This window comes from Crassostrea angulata, chromosome 1 (genome assembly GCF_025612915.1).
Source record: "Crassostrea angulata isolate pt1a10 chromosome 1, ASM2561291v2, whole genome shotgun sequence".
NCBI classification, from domain to species: domain Eukaryota; kingdom Metazoa; phylum Mollusca; class Bivalvia; order Ostreida; family Ostreidae; genus Magallana; species Magallana angulata.
The window spans coordinates 54,048,253-54,073,044 of record NC_069111.1 but is presented as its reverse complement, the minus strand read 5'-3'; the positions used below and the strand labels follow the sequence as shown (position 1 = coordinate 54,073,044).

General features: G+C 33.7%; 3 protein-coding genes across 5 annotated transcripts in view; 1 reads left to right on the top strand and 2 right to left on the bottom strand.

The window, feature by feature from the left end:
* Positions 1-12,937: 12,937 nt before the first annotated feature.
* Positions 12,938-16,421, top strand: LOC128162978 (cholecystokinin receptor type A-like). Its single transcript, XM_052826431.1, has one exon. It carries the CDS (start codon positions 13,774-13,776, stop codon positions 14,998-15,000), a length of 1,227 nt encoding a protein of 408 aa, XP_052682391.1. The 5' UTR covers positions 12,938-13,773; the 3' UTR covers positions 15,001-16,421.
* A 1,828-nt stretch (positions 16,422-18,249) lies between these two features.
* LOC128158938 (serine protease inhibitor Cvsi-2-like) lies at positions 18,250-20,414 on the bottom strand. The gene is made up of 3 exons (XM_052821933.1): positions 20,293-20,414; positions 19,829-19,948; positions 18,250-18,382 (listed from the first exon to the last, which is right to left on the bottom strand). The coding sequence occupies exons 1-3, from the start codon at positions 20,336-20,338 to the stop codon at positions 18,282-18,284; spliced, it is 267 nt and encodes an 88-aa protein (XP_052677893.1). The 5' UTR covers positions 20,339-20,414; the 3' UTR covers positions 18,250-18,281.
* A 2,046-nt stretch (positions 20,415-22,460) lies between these two features.
* The window catches only part of LOC128184628 (uncharacterized), a 52,493-nt gene continuing 50,161 nt past the window's right edge, over positions 22,461-24,792 (bottom strand). For all 3 annotated transcript variants that reach the window (XM_052854188.1, XM_052854196.1, XM_052854203.1), the window contains 2 exons: positions 24,411-24,568; positions 22,461-24,256 (listed from right to left, as the gene is read on the bottom strand). In XM_052854188.1, coding sequence (XP_052710148.1) covers positions 24,119-24,256; positions 24,411-24,568 — 296 coding nt within the window. In that variant the 3' untranslated portion in view covers positions 22,461-24,118. The remainder of the gene's footprint in view (positions 24,257-24,410; positions 24,569-24,792) is intronic.

Below are 24,792 nucleotides of genomic sequence, written 5' to 3'. Positions count from 1 at the left end.
CAAACCATTGAAAGTACCGGAAGCAATACGGGATGTATCGCCGGAGGATATCTTACAAGAACAACGAAACGACGAGACACTGAAAAAGTTATGGAGCTTAGCTGAGAGTGGACAGCTTAAACATTTCAGTGACGGCGGATTTTCAAAAATGTGTGAACGGAAGCAAATGTTGTTCAGAGAATTTTGCAGTCCCAAAGTGTCCAGTGGAAAACTTTTCCGACAGTTAATCGTTCCTCGGAAATACAGAACTATCGTTATGAAGATAGCACATGAAACGCTGATGGGTGGTCATCTGGGATCAAAGAAAACAACCGACAGAGTAGTGTCCGAATTTTACTGGCCAGGAATTCAGTCAGACATTAGACGGTTTTGCAGATCATGTGACGTGTGTCAGCGGACTATTCCGAAAGGAAAAGTACCTGCAGTACCGTTAGGACAGATGGATTACAAGATCGATATGGGAGGTAAGCTGAAAACTTTCCACGCAAATCTTCTTAAGAAGTATGTTGAACGAGATACATTGAACTGTGGTGTTTTGTCAACATGTGCAATTTCACTCATAGACTTTAGTGACCTAGATGATGATGAACAACAGGACTCTATTCTTATGCCACCTGTTACTCAAACCGAAACAGCAAAGGACATAAAGTTTGCAGACAGACTAACATCAGATCAGTTGGAAACTGCTAAATCACTGTGTGATTCGTTCTCAGATGTATTTACGGATATACCTGGAATGACGAACTTAGTGGAGCATAAGATTGTTGTGACATCGTCTGAACCTGTGCGTGTGAAACCATATCCAATTCCGTTCAGTACAGAGAAAACAATTACAGAAGAAGTTCAGAAAATGCTACAGTTGAATGTGATTGAGCCATCATCTTCCCCTTATTCAGCTCCAGTTGTCATAGCTCGGAAGAAAGATGGAACGAATCGATTTTGCATTGATTATAGACGACTGAACTGTGCTACGGTATTTGATGCAGAACCAATGCCCAGTCCAGAAAGCATATTTTCCAAAATGACCGGAAAGAAGTTTGTGTCAAAGATAGACTTAAGCAAAGGATACTGGCAAGTACCGATGGCTGACGAGAGTAAGCCGCTTACAGCCTTTTCCACACCATCCGGATTGTACCAATTCAGGACAATGCCGTTTGGTCTTGTAAACGCGCCGGCAACATTTAGTCGTATGATGAGAAAACTACTTCAAGGTATGAACGGCGTAGGAAACTTTATCGATGATGTCATTGTTTTTACAGATACCTTTGAAGAACATCTACACATACTGAAGACTGTGTTCGAACGACTCAGAGATGCGGGACTTGCGGCCAGACCGACAAAATGTTTCATCGGATTTGACAAGATTGACTGTTTGGGACATATGGTGGGCAACAAGTGTCTAGAACCAGAACAGGACAAGATTGATGCAGTCAGAAATGCGCCAATACCACAAACCAAGAAACAGGTTCGTGCCTTCCTAGGCTTAGCAGGATTCTACAGAAAGTTTATTCCGAATTTCTCTGCGATAGCCATTCCACTTTCTGATCTTACGAAGAAGGGCCAACCAAATAAAGTTATTTGGACTGAAAGTCAGCAACGAGCTTTTGATACATTGAAACACATGTTATCAGAAAGGCCAATATTGAAGTTGCCAGAATTTAATGAAACCTTCATTTTACGCACGGACGCTGCAGATGATGGGATAGGTGCTGTGCTGTTACAGATGGAGGATGACGAGAAACTACCCGTAGCGTACGCCAGTAGGAAACTTCAACCAAGAGAAAAGGCATACGCTGTTATCGAGAAGGAGTGTTTGGCGGTAGTGTGGGGAATACAGAAGTTCCACCAGTACCTTTATGGACGCGAGTTTCTACTTGAAACTGATCACCAACCCCTGACCTACCTTAACAAAGCAAAGACAGAGAACTCCAGACTGATGCGTTGGGCTTTGCAGCTTCAGCCATACCGCTTTAGGATCATTGCGATCAAAGGAAGCGACAATGTGGGTGCGGATTACCTGAGTCGTCAGTGAGATGTATAGTAGACAGTACAGGTATGTATATAGGTTTTATTGTAAATACGTGAGAATTTTCAAAATTCAGTGATTGTTTATTTGAAATTGCAGGACAATTTTTTAAGGGGGGAGGTGTGTGACAATCACTGTTCATATCGAACACACCCGATTTTATTTTTCCCATAATTCTTTGCAACGTGCTTGGCCGACCCTAACAATAGGCGCTAAGTTATACCCGGCCGAGCTGTCCAGCAATAAAGACGTGCTTAGTGTGTGAAGGGGGTATCGTGTTAGAAGCCTGTGTGGCATGTTTTAGTTTCACAAGTTCAGCATTTGACGCGGACACGGATAGCTGACCGTGGTAAGTATTTATTTAGTTTGGTGTAGTTTATTTGTAAATTTTTGCCTTTTTATTAGTATTACGCAGTCGTCCTATAAAGTCACCTTGACCATTGTTCACTGTAGAGTTACCTGTGTGTTCACTGATGTGTGACTTTAGCGAGAGTGTTTAAATGGAATTCGTCTTTTTCTATAGTACAGTTTTTGCTATTGCTGTATAAAGAAACGGTGATTTAAAGGGCTATTTTCTATGCGTTATTTTATTTTACAATTTATTGTCACTTTTTCCACTTAACTACTTGGGCGGAAGTGCTTCACCGGAAGTCTCAGACGCCATATTGTTTACTGTAAACAAATAACTTAGTTACTATATACTTACAATATTTTGAGATGTTGCTTTTAATATAATACTATTTATACATTATCATAGTTTGATACTATCAGTGAGATACTTATATGATGTATTATACAATATTGTTTTATTATGGTGTTATGGTGTCACTTGTACACTTATTGTAGTGTCATATTGTTGATGTTGAGAAGATGATGATGTTATGGTGATGTCGATGACTACGACGATGATGATGGTCATGTCGATGATGATGGTGTAGATGATGTCGTTCATGGTGAAGTCGATGACGATGCGATGTTCATGTTGATGACGACGATGATGTTATGGTGATGATGACGACGACGATGATGATGGTCATGTCGATGAAGATGATGTAGATGATGTCGTTCATGGTGACGTCGGTGATGATTATGGTGTTGTAGTTGATGATGTTGACGATAGTGGTGATGATGATGATTGTGGTGACGAAACTACTCTAGTTGTGGTTGTCCGTAGTTGGTCCAGGACTACAGCCCCGGAGATTCGGACACTCTTCTAATTTATTTTTGGTCATTTGTATAAACATCATATTTTTTCTTGTTGAGTGAAAGTTGTGTGAGTGTTTGTGTGGTTTAGTGTTTATATTTCTATCTTTTCTTTCTTTCTCTTATTTGTTTTTGTTATTAAATTTTGTTAAATTTAAGATGTCTTGTTGTTGTTTGGAGTAGCCTCCGCTCGTCCCGTTACAGACCTAAATAGCAAGTTAAGATGGCATTCAATGTTTTTCAGTCGCATTAAATTATTTTAATACAACTCATTCTTTCTATACGTGTTAATGCTCTTTGAAGAGCCCTACTCAGTATTCTAAAGAAGAAAAAGATACATTAACATTTAATAATTACGTTAAAGAAATAAAACTAGACAAGGAGTTTACGAACGGCTTTTCCCAAATTTATTTCGAAATTAAATTTGTTGACGGTTTATAAATAGTGATGAAATTATGGTGTACAGATTCAAAATATTCTATAGTTTGTAAAAATACAGTACCTTTTTAATTATTTTACATTAAACTGATCACGTTGATTGCTTCTAGCTATCAATACATCATTATTGCCGATCATTCTTTAAAAGGAATACTTGTTGTTATATTTTATACATACTATTAATATGATAGAAATTTGAATTAATTTGAATATTGTGCACTTTCTAAATGCCCATAGTGTCTATAAACTTGTAAATCTAATACGTTTGAAAGTATATTGTTCACAATACACAGCTTAGTGCATTGAATGAAATTTATAATCAACGGTGCTGTACATAAGTTTGAACTTCGTACATTTTTATTTAGATATTCGGCTTTGTTCAAATTTCAGGTAAAGATTCAGGATTTCCTGATGGTTTGAGATCAGTACATTTTGCATTTTGTAGAATAAAAAAAAAATGCAATGCTGTCAACATTGTATATTGATATAAGTATTAGTTTTCTTCACCATAATCTTCTTTAAACTTGTGTACAAATGAAAGAATTACGGTGTTTTAGGCACCGAGATTTCTCCGAACCAGCAAAGACGTTAAGGCACGAAGACGTTTTGGCACTCATAAATACAGGCACCAAGAAGTTAAGGCACCAAAACGTTTTGACACTTATATGTTAAGGCACCAACTTATGCCCTTTTGGTACTCGTTATTTATGTATATTTAAAAAACTTTTTTGCACATCTGTATGCTGGTATGTACTTGTATAATCAAAAATAAAATCTTAAACCATGAAGACCTTAAATATAAAGTAGAGTGACCTGAAATTGTATTACCCGTAAATGATTTTATTTTTTATTATCAGTAAAAATAAGATGAAAGTCACTACGTACATGGTTTTTTCATATTTAATGTGAAACGTGCTATAAAAATACAATGACACGACATCTAATTTATATTATTTGCACGGTTTACATTACTTTGCATGATTCTTACCAATTAAGATGAATGTTTTGCTTAAAATTATTTATACATCACACTATATCACTATATTTAAATTTCATTATGAATATAGTTATTAGGAGAAACTGTGCTCTACAAAATACCAAACCGTCAAACTTTCTACGTTTATGAGCACGAAATACATGTTTATTAATCATCATTTCAGCCAATGATTGTTTTTTAAATGTTGCGCGTTCAACATGTATGTAGATGATTCTCAGTCTCAGCTGTGATCGTCTTCGGCCGCCAATCACAGTTGGGTCCGTTTGAGGCATCCGGCACATTTTAGAATAGGCGCACACATTGCGACTCGCACTTCTTTGTTTACTATGTAGTGACAGTTTCGTGTAAAACTACATGTATATTACTAAAAACAGCACTACTGTAATGCGATTAATACCTTGAGATTTAAACATTTATACAGTTACATAATGATTCAAATCAAGTTTTTTTTTTTGCATACGGAAGTATTTTAAACGGTAAACACTTCGCCTACTAAGAGTGAAAATTATTTATTCCTTTTTCGGAACTCAACAAAATAGTGCGATATGTTCTTTTTATCATGTTTATTTCATGTAGTGCTTTTGCATTACATTAACATAAAGCTTACTGATGCCAATCATTCCTCTAAAAAGAAGACTTGTTTCCTTCTGAGATGTCAGTAACTTGTTTCGTTACACCCGATTGCACACCCGAAACTCGTGGCCGACGTGCAGTATTCCTTTCGTGGTCCTTGGATTTTATGCAGTTTTTTCCTTATTTTATGTGCATATTCTGTTTCTATATAATGCATAGACCTGTAATTTTTAGTTAGTATTTTACTTAGAATTTTTTTTTTTTGTATTTTAGTTAGAAAATTAACAACTTTCTTAACTCTATAGTTTTAGATCACTGTTACTCTAGTCTCCTAATTTTAAGCGCAGACCAAACTATAAGATATTTTCGGTATAACTATATATCCATGTTCTGAAAACATTTTTGAACAAAATTTTGATATTTTTATCAATATATTTTGGCATATTTAGCTTATATGTCAAAGAAGTCAAGAAAAAATGAACTTGAATTTTTGCCTAAAATTAGCTTATTTCTTGTCATATCTCAATTTTTTGAGATGTGAACCCTACTTTTTTTACTTTTATATAAGGCATTAAAAGTATGTCTGTTTGTATGCAATGTTTATGAAAGATGGCATTACTTGTATTTTTTTTATTTGTGTTATAATTTGATTACTCCAAAAATTTCTACAACCTTTACATTTGCTGTTGTATTTATTATATACTTGCATTTCAAACCATCAGTAAAGCAAGGTTTTTAAAACTATAACTTGGATAATACTTTTATAGTCACTACATATGTTCAACTTCATACTGTATTGAAATCATAACTAAATAATAGTTCAAACTATAAATATTTGTTTGATTTCTTCAATTTATTTAATCAATTTCCTTGCCAAAATTAAGCCATAATTTCAGGAAAATTATCATTTCTGTTTGGGGACCCATATTTCAAAAAAATGGCATGTGACATAGGTAACAAATAAAATAAATGAACATGTTAGGTCCCCATCTTTATATCCAAGATGTTTTTGGGTGATTGACAGTACTAGTATTTCAGGTGCTAATCTCCTTAAGTCAGAATATAAACTGATGATTTTAAATTTCTTTTATTTTAGATGTTATTATATTTTAAAAACATTGTAGTTTTAAAGTAGACATACATGCGTACTTTAAATTGGTATTTTGTTATTAAAGTTTGTGTTTAATTTTAAACTGTTTCGATTTTTGGCTATTTCAATGAAATCAAATATTATAACAATAAAATTGGGAAAAATTTAGCCAAACCACTCAAAATCAAAACCTCTTATGCTAAACAAATAGAAAAATAATTGTTTAGGAAACGGATACAATAGCTTGTATGGTGAATTTCAATTACCATTTTACTTTTCAATGGTCTGAACTTTACTCATAAATAACAATCAACGTCCGGTTTGAAGTCATTAAATTAATTAATTAGATGTTTAAATGGATGTCTGAGTAGAGAGAGAGAGAGGTTGCATCTTTTTTTTTTTTTTTTTTTGCTTTTCATCAGAAGTGCATTTGTTTCACAGAGGTATTGCTCATAACCACCAAATAAACAACAATGATTTGTTTAATTAAGAATAACAACTATTCAGCTAGCTGCTTGATATCAAACTTTTAAGATACTAGTATCCTCAAGAAAATCTGCGACATATATGTTTATATTTAAACAAGATTATCTCTTAAAAAAGAGATTAAGAAACAAGCGCAGTTGAATGCACAGTGTAAATTAGCACAGAAAAAAACAATTTAATAAACCGTTGGTTCTGAGTATATTTAGTTCCCTAATTTTTATCTTTGCTGTCATAGTTTTTTAAACTATGCAAAAACCTGACTATACATTGTTTATTTTGTAATATTGCTAGTATTATGTGTTATTTTAGTATCTTCAATGAAAATTTAATTTGAAATTTTACATATGAGAAAACTTTAATAGTATGTGGATTATATGACTTTTTATGATAAGGTTTGTTACTGACTGGTTAAGTTGTTAAAGTACGTAGACACACTGTGAAGTAAACTACATGCAGGTTTTAAATTTTGTTGCAGAAGACCAAAACATATTGTGTATAGTAATGAAACAAAATGGTGTATATAAATCTACAAACAAAATAATGGCAACAATCACTTGCAAATTCTTGGCCCCTTCCGCCAAACATATAAACCCCAATTTTTTTCTAAGCTCTGTCAGCATCAATCACATTTTCTGTTGTTTTAAGGAGATATGGGACATCCTTCATATTGTTATGTACCTTATTTCGAAATTACTGTAAAATTTAATCCAAGTCATGAGTACAACAGCTTTAAATTTACAGTTTTTACCTTACTGTGTGACCGATCGATAGACTGGTTAGAACTGGATCGTGTAGATTTCAGTCCTGTCAGTTTCTTTACAGCTGTGAATTACAATCGATTTTCGTACGAACCAGAGGGAAGAGAGAAGCATCCCTAGTTGATGCAAATATTTATGTATGAATATTGTATTATCAAGTATATGTTGCACTTGTGTATGCATATTTTACGTATTATTTAAGAAATAAACAACGTTATCTAGTGAACATGGCGTTATGAATAGCAATTGCTCTGTTGGCATATTCCATGATGCGCGCTAGCTGGAGAATATGCCAGCAGAGCAGTTGCTATTCATAACGCCATGTTCACTAAATAATCGTTGTTTATTACTTATATTTGCATTTTACCACTCGCAAATGCCCTGTATTAGCATAGACCTTGACATTTAGCTATTACATCAAAAGTAAACATTCAGACTGTAATGTATCTTTTTAATACTCATATATTTGTTAACAGAATCAATGATATGTTATAACAGTAATTCCTTTAAAATGTTATCAAAACATGTTTTAATATTACATGTAAATACGTCAATTTTAATCGAGTTGGAGAAAAACACATGATGTATCGTATAGTGATTTAAATCTATAACGTCATGGAAAAGTATATATAACGTTACACCTTTATGACGTCATAGTATACTGACAGAGCAATTGCGATTATAGAGAAATAATTGCAGCTCCTCCGTATGGGCTTACAATGGGAAAGAACAATGGAAATGCAAATATATGTTTGTAATTTTTTTTAAATATTCTATCTTTGGTTGAACTAGTGTATTTGTACGTGTCGTATGTTAATGAACCAATGTGATAATGTTTATATGTGTAATGCTATTATGATATTGTTGTGTAATACTTGTGGTCCGAAACGATGCTTTACGAGTATCCTTATTTCAATAAAACATATGTACGACTCACTTTCTGATTGACACTCATATTTCTAAGAAATAATGTAAGCAATGAAATAAAATACATATATTCACATAGCATTTACCTCTAAGATATTCTTCTAAAGACATTTCGATACGAGAATCATTAGAATATTTTATGATATAAAGCATCTTTTAAATCTAAAAAGTATAGTCAATGAAAATTAAATTCTAAAAATGTAAGCAGTAGCTGGCAGATTCCTATAAACCCCAACAGCGGTTTCAATAACTAAGGAGAAGGTACCGTTAAACATTTTAAATGATAATCTTCTTCACATTCAAACTCGGAATCAGTTGTTAAAAGTAGCAAATAATTTAAATCGACCTTTCCAAAGTTCTCCTTATCAAGTTTAATGTATTGACATTATGGAAAACATCTACGGGATTCAATTCAACTCAATTCTTTTCGCTCAAGACCAGTTCACTTGCATATGAGGTTCAACATAAGTATATACAAATGAAGACAACCACAGGCATGGATCACAAGTTCAGTTTAGTAATAAAGATTTTAAGAAGTTGGATAGTATAAAACAGTAGTACAGGTTTGTTTTAGGAAGAGCAGACTTTGAAAATTTTCTTAATAACTTACAACTACAATGATTTTTGTTTTTCTACATCATATGTATTTATCAGGATGATAGAGCACATCAAAAGGTCACATGAAACGATTTTAAACACTTTGATTTTCTTTTTATGATATAAAGATTGGCATGAAGAATGTTAACATACGTGTGGTTTGCTTTTGCATTACTTAGATATCAACTTCAAAATAAAGCATCTGAGAAAATTGCTTCTCGCTTATCTTTCCTGATTTCACGACGTCACACAGACCCACTGATGCAATAAAAAATGCATTAAAACTAGTGTCATTTTACATTAGGCTGGTTGAGGGATGCTCGAGCACATCAAAAGTCACAGAAACGATTTTAAACACTTTGATTTTCTTTTTATGATATAAAGATTGGCATAAAAGAATATAAACTGGTTTGTGTACTCATATTAGCATTAACAATTTAAAATAAATCAGCAGTTGTTGTACATTGATAGAACATGGACGGTTAAAGAAATAGCATCTATCATTTTCTTAAATAGAATAGAAAAATACTTGAGTTATAATTTGTTTCTTAGCGAGGTTATCAATCGCAAGCTTTACCACAGAGCCTCTAGTTTGCACACAGAACAATATTGTAGTAAATATTCTTTTTCAATAAGTTTTGATCTTTTGATTGGAAAATTAAAGCATCATTAAATCAGAAAATTTCCTTTGTGTTCGGTTATTAGATAAAACGTTAAGATGATCCCGAGCCACGTGACAGAAAGCGGCTTTTTTGGAGAGGTTATAAAAGGCCGACGCTCTTTTGAACGGAGTTGAGTTGGCGGATAGTTACAGAGAAGAGAGGAACTCTACGGGTAAGAATTATAGGTCTCATTGGCGGTGTCTCAAATTAATGCAGACGGACCATTTTAGATTAATATATTCTTCGGTACTGTACAAGTAATTAATACAAAGCCAAGAGGGTGATTTTAAGCAAAGGTTTTAGACTGTGGTCTGGGTGGCTTTGATTCAATAAAGGTCTCAAGCACAGATGGTTAAAAGGAAAATCTATTATATCATTCAATCATTTTTATATTAATTATGATAATCAAACTAAACGTAAAGTAACATTAGGAAAAAATAATATCATTCGTGGTTAGAACCCATAAAACACATTGCAATATGTAGAATCTCATGTGTATTGCTTTTTTATATTTTGGCAGCAGTTTTGGACAGCTTAGGGCAAAAACAAGAAATGATTACATGCTTATCTTCAAATGGACAAGATGTCACAGAATCCTCCTGAACATTCTTTTAATTCCAATTTATTACATTTTAACTGTTAATGCATGAATACTTTTGCATTCTTATGATGACAAACATGATAATCCACATATCTAGCGACCATTTGCATTTTTTGGTTTACCAAGTCCCAGTTTTTGAAGAAGAAAAATTTCCACACACTTTTTTTCCAAAAAAGAAGAAGATAAAATACATCGGGGAGGGCTATTTCCAGAGAAATGGGCGGAGATAATAATCTAGCAAATAATCTTAAGTGTCCTGACACAAGCAAGCTTGTGACAAGCGACAATGGTCGCTTGATATGTGGATTATCATGTTTGTCATCATAAAAATGAAAAAGTATTGATTGATAACCTAGCTAAGAAAAAATCATAACTCAAGTATTTTTCTATTTAAGAAAACGATAGATGCTATCTCTCCAGCCAACCATGTTCTATCAATATATTACAACTGCTCATTTATTTTAAATTGTTAATGCTAACATGAGTACACAAACCAATTTCTATTCTTTTATGCCAATCTTTATATCATAAAAAGAAAATCAAAGCGTATAAAATCGTTTCTGTGACCTTTGATGTGTTTTAATGGATTTTAAACCGATTTTAATCAACCAAAATGTGGAGAGATGACCCACTATACTTTAAAAATATCATTTTGTAGCCCAACAATTGAACGTTTTAGAAAAATAATACAAGTCCGTAAATTCGTGGCCAACGTCTCATAAAGCATTTAAACAAGACACTTTGTTGTGAATAAAATGGCTCAGACATTAGGTAACTTTATAGACTGTAGGTTTTTAGGTTGTAGGTTCGATACCACCAAAACTTTAGGATTTATTATTTTTTCTTATCATTTTTTGAATAATTTTAAACTGAATATAGTTAGAAATTACCCTTTTGTAAACTTGTATTATAGCATATCAAATATATTTAATTGAAAAAAGTGTTAAATTTGAAGTTGTATTTTACGACTAATCCAAATGGGCAGTTGTACCATCTTATTCCCCCATCTTCTTTTTGATAGTGTTTCGAACACAAGTGTATGAAAGCGACGCTTTTTAAACAGTTTCCATAGTCCTGCCACATTATTATTATGAGAATAAAAGCATTATCGCTGTTCTTAAAAAACTACTGCAATGGAAAATCATCTTTGTTTGTAGACATTTGTGGGGGTTTTTTTTTAATAAAGATGAAAATAATGGGTGGGCCTTGGTACAATAGAGCGACATGTCTGCCAATACATTAATTTGAATTATAGCTCTTTAACATAGGTGACATCATTTTTCAGTTAGGTTTATTCTTCAATCAAGTGAGTAAAGATATGAAACGTCATACGTATGAATTCATGCCTGGTAAATGACAATTGTTTATAATGGAGAAGGCGAAATAAATTTTTCAATGTTATTAATTTGAGGAATTGAGCGCATTTATTCTGGTGCATTGAGGTATACTTTTCTTCTTTCACATATAGGATTTAAAAAAATAAAATACAATAACTAGTAGATAGTGGAGAGAGAAAATGTACCTTTATGCTCTCATTTATAAAGTGATGGGGGGGGGGGGGCAAAATAAAGGGAACTGGAAGTTAACCGTGGACACCAACTAAAAATTTAGTTATTTATATTGCATATAATCTTATTTTCGGTAAAAATGGTATTCCATAAAGGTAAATATGTCAAAGATTAAGGATATGCTAAAATAGGTGTAAAATTCGGATATTCATTTTTGGTTAATCTACCGAGGGGCCACATGGCACAATATCCTTTGAACGACCATATAAAGCCAGTGTTGCTCAGGTGAGCGATGTGGCCCATTGGGCCTCTTGTAATACATTGTTTATTGCATCAGTGGGTCTGTGTGACGTCATGAAGCCTAAAAATCAGGAACGATAAGCGAGAAGCAATTTTCTCAGATGCTTAGTTTTGAAGTAGATATCAAAGTAATGCAAAAGCAAACCACACGTATGTTAACATTCTTCATGCCAATTTTAATATCATAAAAAGAAAATCAAAGTGTTTAAAATCGTTTCATGTGACCTTTTGATGTGCTCTATCATCCTGATAAATACATATGATGTAGAAAAACTAAAATCATTGTTTTAACTTATTAAGAAAATTTTTAAAGTCTGCTCTTCCTAAAACAAACCTGTACTACTGTTTTATACTATCAAAATTTTTAAAATCTTTATTACTAAACTGAACTTGTGATCCATGCCTGTGGTTGTCTTCATTTGTATATACTTATGTTGAACCTCATATGCCAGTGAACTGGTCTTGAGCGGAAATAATTGAGTTGAATTAAATACCGTAGATGTTGTCGGTCGATTTAAATTATTTGCTTCTTTTGCCAGCTACTGCTTATATTTTTAGAATTTAATTTTCATTGACTATACTTTTCAGATTTAAAAGATGCTTTATATCATAGAATGCTTTGAATAGAATCTCGTATCGAAATGTTTTTAAAAGAATATCTTAGAGGAAAATGCTATGTGAATATATATATTTTATTTCATTGCTTACATTATTTCTTAGAAAATGAGTGTAAATAAGAAAGTGAGTCGTACAGATGTTTTATTGAAATAAGGATACTCGTAAAGCATTGTTTCGGACCACAAGTATTACACCAAATTATCATAATAGCATTACACATATAACCACCATCACATTGGTTCATCAACATACGACACGTACAAACACACTAGTTCAACCAAAGAAAAAATATTTTAAAAAAAAATTAAAAACATATAATATGAATGCACAAGTGCAACATACACTTGATAATACAATATTCATACATAAATATTTACATCCACTAGGGATGATTCCCTCTTCCCTCTGTTTCGTACGAAAATTGATTGGAGATGTAATTCACAGCTGTATAGTGATGCTCACTGTTAAACAAATGAAAGTCTTTGCTGACCTTTACAGAAATCTACAGGAAATAAAAAAAAATAAAATCTGAATAGATCCAAGGTAAGATTTATGATAAACATTATGGTTTTATTTCCTGTTAATGCAGATTTAAAATGTATATTTAGTTTGTCCGTTAGGTAGCTGATTAAAGTTTTCGAGACAATGCTGAGTAGTTTTTGAAATGTGATACGGTTGACTTAAACAAAAAAATGTTACGAATGCAAGTGATAATCACTATAAGATATTGTTCACATCTTATGTACTATTTATTTGAAGTATTATATTGCCGAGGCATAAAGACTGGTTTGTCGAGAGGTCGGAAAGATTAACTCCACAAATCCTTGTTGTTTTTATTATGGATAGCGGCTGAGAGGTATGCGGGTCCTTAGAGCCTCAAAGTGCTTTTCCGAGTGATTACTTTCCGGAAAATGACTTCATCAGGATTATAACTCAGCGCAGCAGCAGAAAGCTACGAATCTTCAGATTTGAATGAGAACAGTTCAAGGATGGACTCACAACCAAATGTCAGTTTGAGCAATTCAACGGGCTCAGTGATATCAATCGAACAGTTCGAGTTTCAGGAATTTTTGAAAGACGACATTGCTGTTGTGATATACTTAATCTTTTTGTGTTTCGTGGGAACCATTGGGAACGGCCATGCTTTCATTATCTACCACGTCAGGTACAAACCTTCTAACCACAGAACGTTCGTTGTGTGGCTCGCTGCCATTGATTTCGTCGCATGTGCAGTGAGTGCTCCGTTTGAAATTGTCGACATCAGGCATGGCTATACTTTTAACTCGGGTGCCGCTTGCAAGTGTTTTCGATTCATTAACCATGTGGTCAGTATTGCATCAGGTCTTATGCTGGGCGTGATTGCTGTAGAGAGGTATCGGAAGGCGTGCTGTCCTTTCGGAAGGCAAATATCAGAGAGAGAGGCATCCATCGCCTGCATGGTGACTGTTGGAGTATCCATTCTTCTGTCTACAGCATCGTTCTATTTGTATGACGTGGCGATAAAACTAACAGACATTCCAAACCTTTCAGGCACTGATTGTACTGTAGGAGCCAGTGACGGTCAACAATCTGTTTTCCGGTTTTACTCTTTGGTGTTGCTGTTGATAAGTACTGTTATATTTATTCTGTGCATTGTAGCCTACTCCTTTGTAGGTAAGAGTCTGTACAAACAAATGAGGTTCCGCCAGTCAGCGCAGCTAAAGAACGTTCAGAAGACGCTAAGCGGGAACTCGGTCAGCAGCGACAATAAGATGAGCGTGTCTTCTCTACGTCATAAAATGGTTATAGAGAAACCCGAAGCAAGCAGCTCGCAGCAAATTCACGATGAGGAATCAAGCATGTACTCAGATAAAAACAAAGTAACTCTAAAACCCCTGCAACAATCAGCCAAAAACCCCATGGTTCCGGGCAAGAAGCGCCTAGACCGTACCCGACGGATCACACTAATGTTCCTGATAGCCACGGCGGTGTCTTACGTCGGCTACCTCCCCAATCTGATCATCCTGGTGGTGCGCGCGGCCCGACCCTCCGCCTACCTGTACCTGCAGGCCGGCCTGGGCATGCTCACACCCGTGCTTCTGCGCGGTTACTTCCTCAGCAACGTGACCAATCCCCTGGTCTATTGTTTTGTTGATGACAGATTTAGACATGAGTGTAGTTTGTTATACAGTAAAATATTCCAATTTCCAGCCAAGCGGAAGCCACTAGCGCTTTAGTTCAAACTGGCATCAATTAAGTCTTTCCGATTTTTGGATCATTGTCATAATGAATCATGTCCAAAAAAAATAAGTGTCTTATGAGATGTTCATTGTAAACGAGATTTGACACTTCCTTTTATGAAGATTTTTTTTTACATTTAAATACAATATTTTTGTATAAATCGGTTTACCTTTCTGTGTTATACACTGTTGTTATTTAAGTTCATGTTGTAAAGTAGCATTGTAGCCCCAAAAGAGCTTTTTTTTAATTAACATCATAACAGTTTTTTAAAGATTTTTTTTTATATTTGCGCAAACGTTAATACCAATGATAGACAAAAAGTGCAAAAGTGTCCAGTGATCACTGAATGGTTTTCAAATATCTGGTTTTATATTGTACATATCAGAAATGGAGAACTAGAACATAACTTCTTTTTTTCATCATAGAACACTGCCTTACAGACAATATAAAAAATTATTCCTGTTAATTATGATTCATCACCATAAATGATTATGTTTAGTAAAAATGAAAACTCGGATAACGAATCATTATGAAATATTTTTATAAGTTCGTATCGCTGTTCGTCTATCCTCCTGCTAATTTGTGAATAAATCATTAATTAATAGCATTAACATGGAGACCATGCATAACCCATACACCGTCAGTACGAAACATACACCCATTTTTGGTGTTATGACGTCATACTAAAAAAATTAAAAATTGTATCACGTTTGTAACACGTTTACGTTTCGTTGTTTATATTTTCTATTTATGATGTTCACAAAGGCAGTCGGAAAAATATATTCGTTTCATGGTTTTCAGTAGACATAATATGGTTTATACTTGGTCGCCCTCGCCCCATATGATATCTACTGACCAGGTACATGAATATACCATATTAGGTTTACTACAAACCATGTTAATAATATATAAATATATTCATTTTCAGCTCACAGATTTAACATTCTATAGATGCAATACTTTTATATATTCAATGTAGACTAAATGTATTTTAATCTAAAACCTGTGAGATTTTGTAGCATGATTATAAATATTATAAGAAAGACTTGTTGAAAACCGAAGTGAACATTTTTCAAATTGAGTGTATTATATTCATGTTGATGATTTTGTGTACAATTATTCGGAATAATGTCACCTTCTTAAAGATATTGAGCGGTGTAGCCAAAAATATTTAATCTGTTGAGAAAAAAGTGAGAAAAAATTACAGTTAGGAACAGAACGAATGTTTGTCTAATCTGCTTAGTATCTTAAGGACGATGACCTCATTACGATATTCACCGAAGACTATCTGTATAAACCGATTTCGTTCAAATTTTGTCTATAGTATGATACTGTCTGACTTCGTGCACATATTTTCAGTTAACCTTTGTACATTGTGAAATGTTTTACTTGTGTAAATAAACATTTTGAAAACCTACTGTTGTTGGTAACAAGTGTTGACGTCCTGTCCGCACGTGACTAGTATCTAAGACCGCGGACAACGGAAGTTAAAGAGGCAAAGTAAAGGGAATTGCACTCGCTATGAGTACCTGTTTCCGGACAGCACTCTCAAAAAGTATTCACAGGTACTTTATGTGCGATAGATTTTATTGTTTGAGTATGGTGATGCACTGAATTGATTCATGTTATCAGTACTTTATAGCAACATTATTATATTATTATTAACATTTTCTGATATACGAAAGCAATTTGTTAAACGTTATGCAATAATCATATAATGTATGCTGTCTCTCTCTGATGTTTATTTAAACAATAGATTGCTTTCATAGGTGATTTATGCGGGATATGAAGGGAGCGACATTGCAGAAAAATACATAACCCGCGTTATCTTAACTATCGTAAATTTTTTCTCTAATGATCGCTACCTAAAATCCCGTATGAATCATCAAAGAAAGCATTTTATTGTTTATATTAACATCTTTCTTTTAACAAATTATTAAAGTAAAATTCACTAAATTTATCTTAATGTTTATTAGTACGTTAGCTAAAAGAAACAGCCAAATCGTCTCCTATGGGAATTTGAGTCTATACTCTGTCCCAAGATATTCTGGATTCACATTTTGCTTAATTGCTTGATATTTATAAATACCTCAGGAGTCAAACAATGTTCATTCAAAAGCATGAAAATTTTTCAAGATTTCTCAGTCGAAACGCCCCTGTTAGCTTATCAGGTTTCAATACAATGCTAAAAAAAGTGATGTCTACGGAGATTTTGTATTGCAGCAAGCCCGGATGATAACGTTGAAAAATTGTGCGATATATTCCGAGTGTATTACGAATAGAGAAAAGATGTAAACATTCCCCATTATAAATCTCCGTAAGGAATCTGTTTTCGTTCCTGTGAATTTTTCCGAGTGAAAGATGATAATGTGTCAATGAAATTATCTTGGAAAATATCCCTTTCAACTATTTCAATTGCACTTCTTTCACAGGTATGTGTATTTTTAATAAAAATCGTCCAAATGTGCTGCATAAATATCTTGGGACAGACTCTAACATCATCATGATTATTTCGTTCAGTCCGTGATTTTGCGAGGTCGTTGTAGGTATCGACAAATAAAAAATGTGGCGTGAATATTTTAGCCCTGTTAGTGTCTACGACTGTTCTATAGAGCTATGTTTTAACTCTAGTTTCCGTAAGAAATAGAGGGAATCATGCACGGTAGACGTAAATATGTGTCAATACGTGTAGGCTGTATGACAATCTAAAAAAGAGTCTGGCCATCCCCGTATCTGTAAAACTCATCTCACAGTAATGGATCAATCCAAATAAACTAAGGATAGACATTTTACTCATAAGGCATATATAAAGCTTACTGGTTTTAATATAATTACACAGTGCAATATAAGTGACATGTGTGAATTTTTTTTGTACATGGGTATATAAACATGTATAAAATAACAATGGCTACCAAGCAATAGAAATTTAAAAGTTAGCATTTAATAAATGATTTTTTTTTAAAAAATTATCAGTAATTTTATCGTAATGCTTTATGTGTTAAATATATCCAACCTCTGGGTTCGAAAACAGAAAACACTCAATTAACACTGAGGAACCTTATCTTCAACTATAAAGGACTAAAATGTATATTAATTTGTGTCTCTATTTATTTAAGGGCACAGACATACGAATATTATAATGTTTGTGATCAAAGTCATATATTAGATCATAAAGCCCTAACAATTAATGAAACCTAAGTATCGTGCAAATAACCATCTTTTCAAAAATATGACGTAAAAGAACACTCATTTCAACTGACGTTGTTTATTATTCTGTTCAATTGTCACCTAATTCCCCACATTTGCAATGGCCGTCGATACAGTGATAATGATCATGGTGAGAACACGTGCGTCGGCAGTCATCCTTCTGTGAACAGGCTAACCAAAATGAAAACAGTAGAGTTACAGTGAATGCACTATTAGAAATATCCTCAAGGAAAGTATTTTTTCGAGCTATTGATAAGAGCGCCATAGTCGTAAACCCATGACCAGCTGCCTAGTCATTAAACTTTGTTATCTAAAACTAGATTGGACTGTTTAATAACTTCAAGATACCTAAGTATTCGAGATGTCGAGGGTTACGTGATACCTCAAAAATAAGTGGTTGGGACTTACAAATCACTTCGACATGTCCATTGTATTCGAGATATCAGTTTTGTAGATATCGAAGTTCAACTGTAATTTTTGAATATATTCTGTGAAAAGTCTGATATAAAAGAATTCTTGACAAATTTTACTTTTGGTTCACCACTTTACTTGCCTCATACCTTATGTTAAGGTATCGTATTGTCATTTAAAGTAAAATGTCTTCGGAAAATTGGGGGATTAAAATTTTCACAGAATATAGTCCTAAATTAGTTTTATAATCAACTTTTTGTGCGAAATAGATATACATGTACAGTTTTTTTTGGAACTGTAGCTCCACGGTCCGCCACCCAAATTTCCCTGGAGCGACAGTTTTGCAGCAGGCATTGAATAAACGGGAGTTTGTAAGTTGAAAAAGAAAATCATGATTCTAGTATATGATTAAATATTTCCGGTGTCATATATTTAGGCTACCCCCACCTCCCCCCGGAAGAACCGCTATAATATGTTGTGAGTCTTGTCCCTTGGTGAAAAAACAGCTATATAGTAAGGTTTCCATCTCACTTGTTCGGTTTGAGATTTTATTTAACCAAACGATATAAACTGCATTAGAGCCTGTTTCATAAAAATTAATTACAGTATTAAAACTATCATCATTAAAATTGGAAAAATAATTGATTTACTTATTCATTTTACCATAATAAGCAATATTATTGCAAACACCATATATGAAGGGGGCAGTCTCGCTACGAAGGAGGAAAGGCGGGCTATACAGAGAGCCCCCCCCCCCCCCCAGGAAGCACGGCCATATATTGAGTCCCCCCCCCCCGGAAGACTGGCTATACCCCCCCCCCCCCCCCCCCACAGAAGAATGGCTACATGACGAGACTTTCCCGAGGAAGGCTTATAATATAGCCAGTGTTCCGGGGAAAGTCCTGCTACCAGTACACACCACCGGCGATATTAGATGTATAAAGTTCACCTTAATGCAGTTGCTAGGCCAGCTGATTATTTAAGCCCATATATTCCATTTTTCCTATACTACAATTTATATGATTATAGATAAAGTTAATTTTTGTCAAACATTAGCAACACTAGTATCGACTCAGCGAATTTTTGGCTGATTTAAAATTTATAGTATTATAGTTTTTTAAAAGCATTGATAAAGATGGCTACAAAGACAATATTATTAATAAGAACATCCGAATGTACAAAAAATGATGAAAGCTAATAGCTTACTTCCAGAAGAACTTCCGTTTGGTCTACACACGCAAGCGTGATTGATACAAGCCCAATGATTGGAGGAAAGGTCACAGCTTCCTGAACATTCAGATGCTATGGAACATGCATAGCTCGAGGCTGAAAATGTCAAATTGTATAATTAGATTTACCAACATTGTTTTTGGCCACTTTCTGTGTTGTTAGAGATACAGAAAAATGCATCGTATAAAGGTAAACAAAGACAATATTTGACAGTGCACTTTTAAAACTTCCTAATTTTGCTGTCATGTAAGGAATTTCGGTAGTCTCTTGCTATTTGTTACCTGTTTTGGCATTAAAATCCAGAAACCTAAATGTTTGGTTAGACTAAATTCACATTTTGCAAAGTGTTGATTGGAATTTATCAAATGATGGAACTAATTTATACTAATGATATCAAACAGACAACAGTTCTAAGGTAGATGTGTTATAAAGACACTTACTTAGAAGGACCAAGCCCAAAACACAGAGGGTTAAAACTGCTTTCATGTTGACTGGTGAAATCCTACGGTCGATATGGAATCCAACAATATCAGGCAGTCTTATCTATAAAAGCGTGAATACTGATCATGCTAACCCCAACGTATGTTATCTCCTAACAAGTCTAATTTTTGTTGGTAATTTTGAACTGAAAATATAAGTAATTCAACGTACGCTTCTGTTGGATATGAGTTATACGGCATCTACAATACTGCCTCTTAACTTGTATTCAAACTTGCCACATAAAAGCCATTAAGCTAACACATTTACTGTAAAACTAAACTTGTGGGTGGGTGGCTGAGTGCGTGGGCGTATAATACATGACAGGATCAGAGCAAAAAGCTATGATTTTCTTACATTACGGAAATTCTCGTTTTATTCTTAGTAGTTTCGTCACACACGAGTGACTTGGCGCGTAATTTAAATAGGTTTTCATGTGTCATTTTGGTCATTGCGACATTTGTCACAAGATTGTTAGGAGTTAACCCTCCTTGCCCGCCCTGTATACTGTTATGCATAATTTACACGTTTGTTGATATATAATGTGATTATGTTACACTGTATAGATACGTTTCGTTTCGTTTATATGTATGTAATGTGATTAAAGGCGATCGTGTAACGAACGCACCAAACCTTAATTCGTTCAATATGTTGGGGTTTTTTTTAATTAGACAAGAAAAGATATATTTTCGGAGGAGTGAAGCGAGGGAGAAATTGATTGGAATTATTGACTTATCCCGAGCGCTCGACAAACTCATGCAGATCTGTAGAGAAAGGAATTCGGGTTGACATACCGTAGAGCTTCAGTTCAGACGCCATCGTTTTACTTGACTCTGTAATTATTTATTTGAAATATTATTATCCGCAGTCCGATAAAGTAAAGTGGTTAGATATATAAATATCATTTCGGTTCAACCGGAATGCATTCTTTTTGTAATCAAAAAGATGTACCAATCCTGTTAAAGATTGCCTCTGCGTGTCTTAAAACATAATCCCCACTCTGTGTAACCATATGATCTTTCCATTACGTACATGTTTATTGTTTACTTTTGAATGTTTTTAAAATATATTGTAAAATTAATAATTTTTTCTGAATAGCTGTACGGATAGGCACACAACTAAAAACGTTCATATCATAAAGCTGCCTGTAATCTTAGTTCTATAAGCTTTTATTTGATTATATTGTATTCGCATATGCATCATTTTTTAGTACATCTTTGAAGCAGTTGACACATTTGGAAATCATTCAATTATTTTTTTTTATCTGAAAGGTGTTTGTATATTTGCGTATCTTATATCAGTATTTTATGCATGTACAAAACTTTCCCCATCTTTAAGCACATTACTCGTATCAAATGGTTTGGAGGGATGCTTAGGACAAACACAACTGCTTGCTTGGATACTAAGTATCTCATGTCTGGTTTTACTTTGTCACGTAAAAAGCTCAAAATTGTCGCTGTTCCTCGTTTCCTTAAGTTTCAAGTTCCGTTTTCCGTAAGCCGTTTTTTTTTTATCTTATAACAAACATGCATTAAATTGGATGCCAATTGATTTGGTAATAGTTTAATGCATTGTAGTCCTTACCTAAAGTGGATTTGGGCGATCCTCTTAAAGACAGCTGTTGTTATACCGTGTGGTTTGTGACATTGCTAATGGCCGATATACATCAATATGTTACTCTTAAATGAAATTTAATTCATAACTAGATGATATCCCGCGATGTGATATAAACACAGTGTAATTTTGATATATTTGTTTATTTATGGGTTTTATTTTACTCCAAAATAAATTTTCTATTTAAACACTAATTAAAAGGATAAGGGAGTTACTAGTTCAGTAGGCCTAACATATATTGAGTTCATGTGCGAACCATATGTAACGACTGTAGCTCCACTGGAAATTCGGGATGACGATCCGTTGAGCTACAATTCCATCCATACAAAACATGTATATTTCTTGCGCACAGAAAGATGCGCAAGGTTTAAACCCGATTTTCCCGTTGATCTAAAGTTCTGCAGCTAGTAACGAATTTATAAGGATTCAATTATACATCCAGGTTTTCTTCTATACCTGCAATCCTTACACTGTTTTTCTTTTTTTTTTTTTTGTAGAAAAAGACTACATAAAACAATTAATGTACGTTCATTTAATGTTGTCTGATAGTATAAAGAAGCAAGTATAAAGTAGACGATTTCTTCACAAAAGCTTAACTGATTAATGAACAACAATGTTACATGGTTTATTTTACTATTGCTTAAATTCCATTCATTGTAACACAGACTTGAACACGTTATAGTATACATTTAATTATCATTTTATAAAATGCAACTTCTTGTATTAAATTTATGAACGAAAAGACAGTGATACCAATTAGTAGCTGAATAATGTTATTGCCATCAAAATAAACTACAACATAATATAAACAAAGGAGACATACAATAAACAGTGATTATTATGTCATTATAAGGAAATTTGTTGGACAAAATTGATTAAATAGAGACATGGTGTAGACATTATGTAGACTAAATATATACAGTGATAACAAGGGGTAGACATTATGTAAGCACAAAGTAGATATACATTGACGAGAAGGGTATTGTAATACATAAATATTTTGTTCTACAGTAGTGTTGTTCACTGGAATACGTAATATCCGATTGTTACATGCAGAAATGTGGCAAAGTATATAACTATACTAGTCAGACAGACAAGAAAATACATTGACATTAATTACGGAACAAACATCTTCATTTATAATGACACAGGCATAACTATCTATTATGGAAAATACATACTTATTTACTACGTTACAGATGAACTTAAAAGACTATCTATACCATTAGTCAGGTACACTTCAATCTATCTATATCTAGTATGGAACAGACACACAAAGACTATCTGTAATTAATACGAAGCAAGTAGACAGAAAATTCTCATTTACATTCTAGCATGTTTACATTCAGCAAACAGACAGCGATGTCTATCGAGACTTCCTATGAAACACACAGACAGGACCATGATTTAACCTAAAGATACCAAAATCTACTGTTTCTTTACTTTAAGCAAAGTAAATTCGTTGTCTACTATCTAGCAAAAACTTATCTATTCCCTCTCAAAGTTGTTCACTTTGTTTTCACACATTCACGTCAAGTCAGTCAAGTATTCTTCACCAAATTTGCGTGCAGTATTTATCGTTAAGTAATGATGCATGTAAATACCCAATGACTCAAACAATCCTATAATTATATCAAGCAAATGAACAGCATATTAAATTCTCATTATGGAAAAAAATACATGTGCGTCTATTTGACTTATCTCTGGATGAACAGGAAAACATTTGCTACAAACCTTGTAAGGTGACTGCATATTAGTTACGTTAATTCAGTGTAATAACTGGAGTTGTTTTAAATATCTTTTTTGAGCAAGATACTAGTAATTTGACAACGGAAAAAAATATTTTGACGACGGAAAAAAATTATAAAAATCACTGCATATATACTTTCAATCATACTTCAAAACTTATACAAGCACAAACATTCTAATCCATCTTATGGTTTTGGCACAAAATGTACAATGAATGAATTGATCAATTACTCATAAGCAGGATATGTAACAATCATTTTCTATGAGAAAATGGGTAGAATCTTTAAATATTACTACTGAAGTATTGTTATCACACATTATTGCCATGCTTACTATACTGATGTTTCAACAATGCCAATTTGACTCCTTGTAAGAGAGATTGAAGATTGAATTTGATGAAGAGATATTTCTGGTTTCTAGCTTCATTCACGCGGCTGTTCCTTCTACAGAGGGTGTGTCACTTGACTTCCGGTCCACTGAGGATGCAGCCTCGTTATCAGATTTCGGGTGATCGTAATGAGGATTAGAGAAACCATGGAGACCGTTGTCATCGTCATGCTGTAGCTATCAACAAAGACTTTGTAAATAAGAATGACACACAAGAACAATTGATGAGGTCACAAAACATTTTTGAGAGACAAAAGAAACAGATACTTATTCGATTAATTTTTTAATTAAGGTACAGATTCTTAATTAAGAACGATTGAAAACTACTCACAGATCGGCTGAAATTCATTGTGACACTGTTACCACGATTTCTATATTTTCTTCTCATAATAAAGATGGTGAGCATGGCAACCAATACAATGAGAACCAGTATACACACTACAACACCGGCCACTTCTCCTGCTGTCAAGGTCACAGCCGCTGGGGCTTCTGAGGAAAAAAAACGTTTTACAGAAAATGAAATAAAACTATAAAAGATTCACGCTTGCTTCTAAAACGATAAAATCATATTTTTATTGGGTTTTCACGCTAGTGAATCGGCAATTCTTGAAGAATCCCAATTATACGAAACTATTTCAATCATTCCATTCATACATTAATTAGTTAAGTTTGCATATTTTTGTGCATTATCGTTTCAAAGCCTACAAAATCAG

What these genes read in the sequence shown, in the direction of transcription:
- LOC128162978 (XM_052826431.1), top strand. Translation starts at nt 13,774, where the DNA reads ATGGACTCACAACCAAATGTCAGTTTGAGCAATTCAACGGGCTCAGTG.
- LOC128158938 (XM_052821933.1), bottom strand. Translation starts at nt 20,338, where the DNA reads ATGAAAGCAGTTTTAACCCTCTGTGTTTTGGGCTTGGTCCTTCTAA. An exon ending in TTTGGGCTTGGTCCTTCTAA is followed by an intron (nt 19,949 to 20,292) that starts GTAAGTGTCTTT and finishes TGACATTTTCAG; the next exon opens with CCTCGAGCTATGCATGTTCC. An exon ending in AAACGGAAGTTCTTCTGGAA is followed by an intron (nt 18,383 to 19,828) that starts GTAAGCTATTAG and finishes CATTTTGGTTAG; the next exon opens with CCTGTTCACAGAAGGATGAC.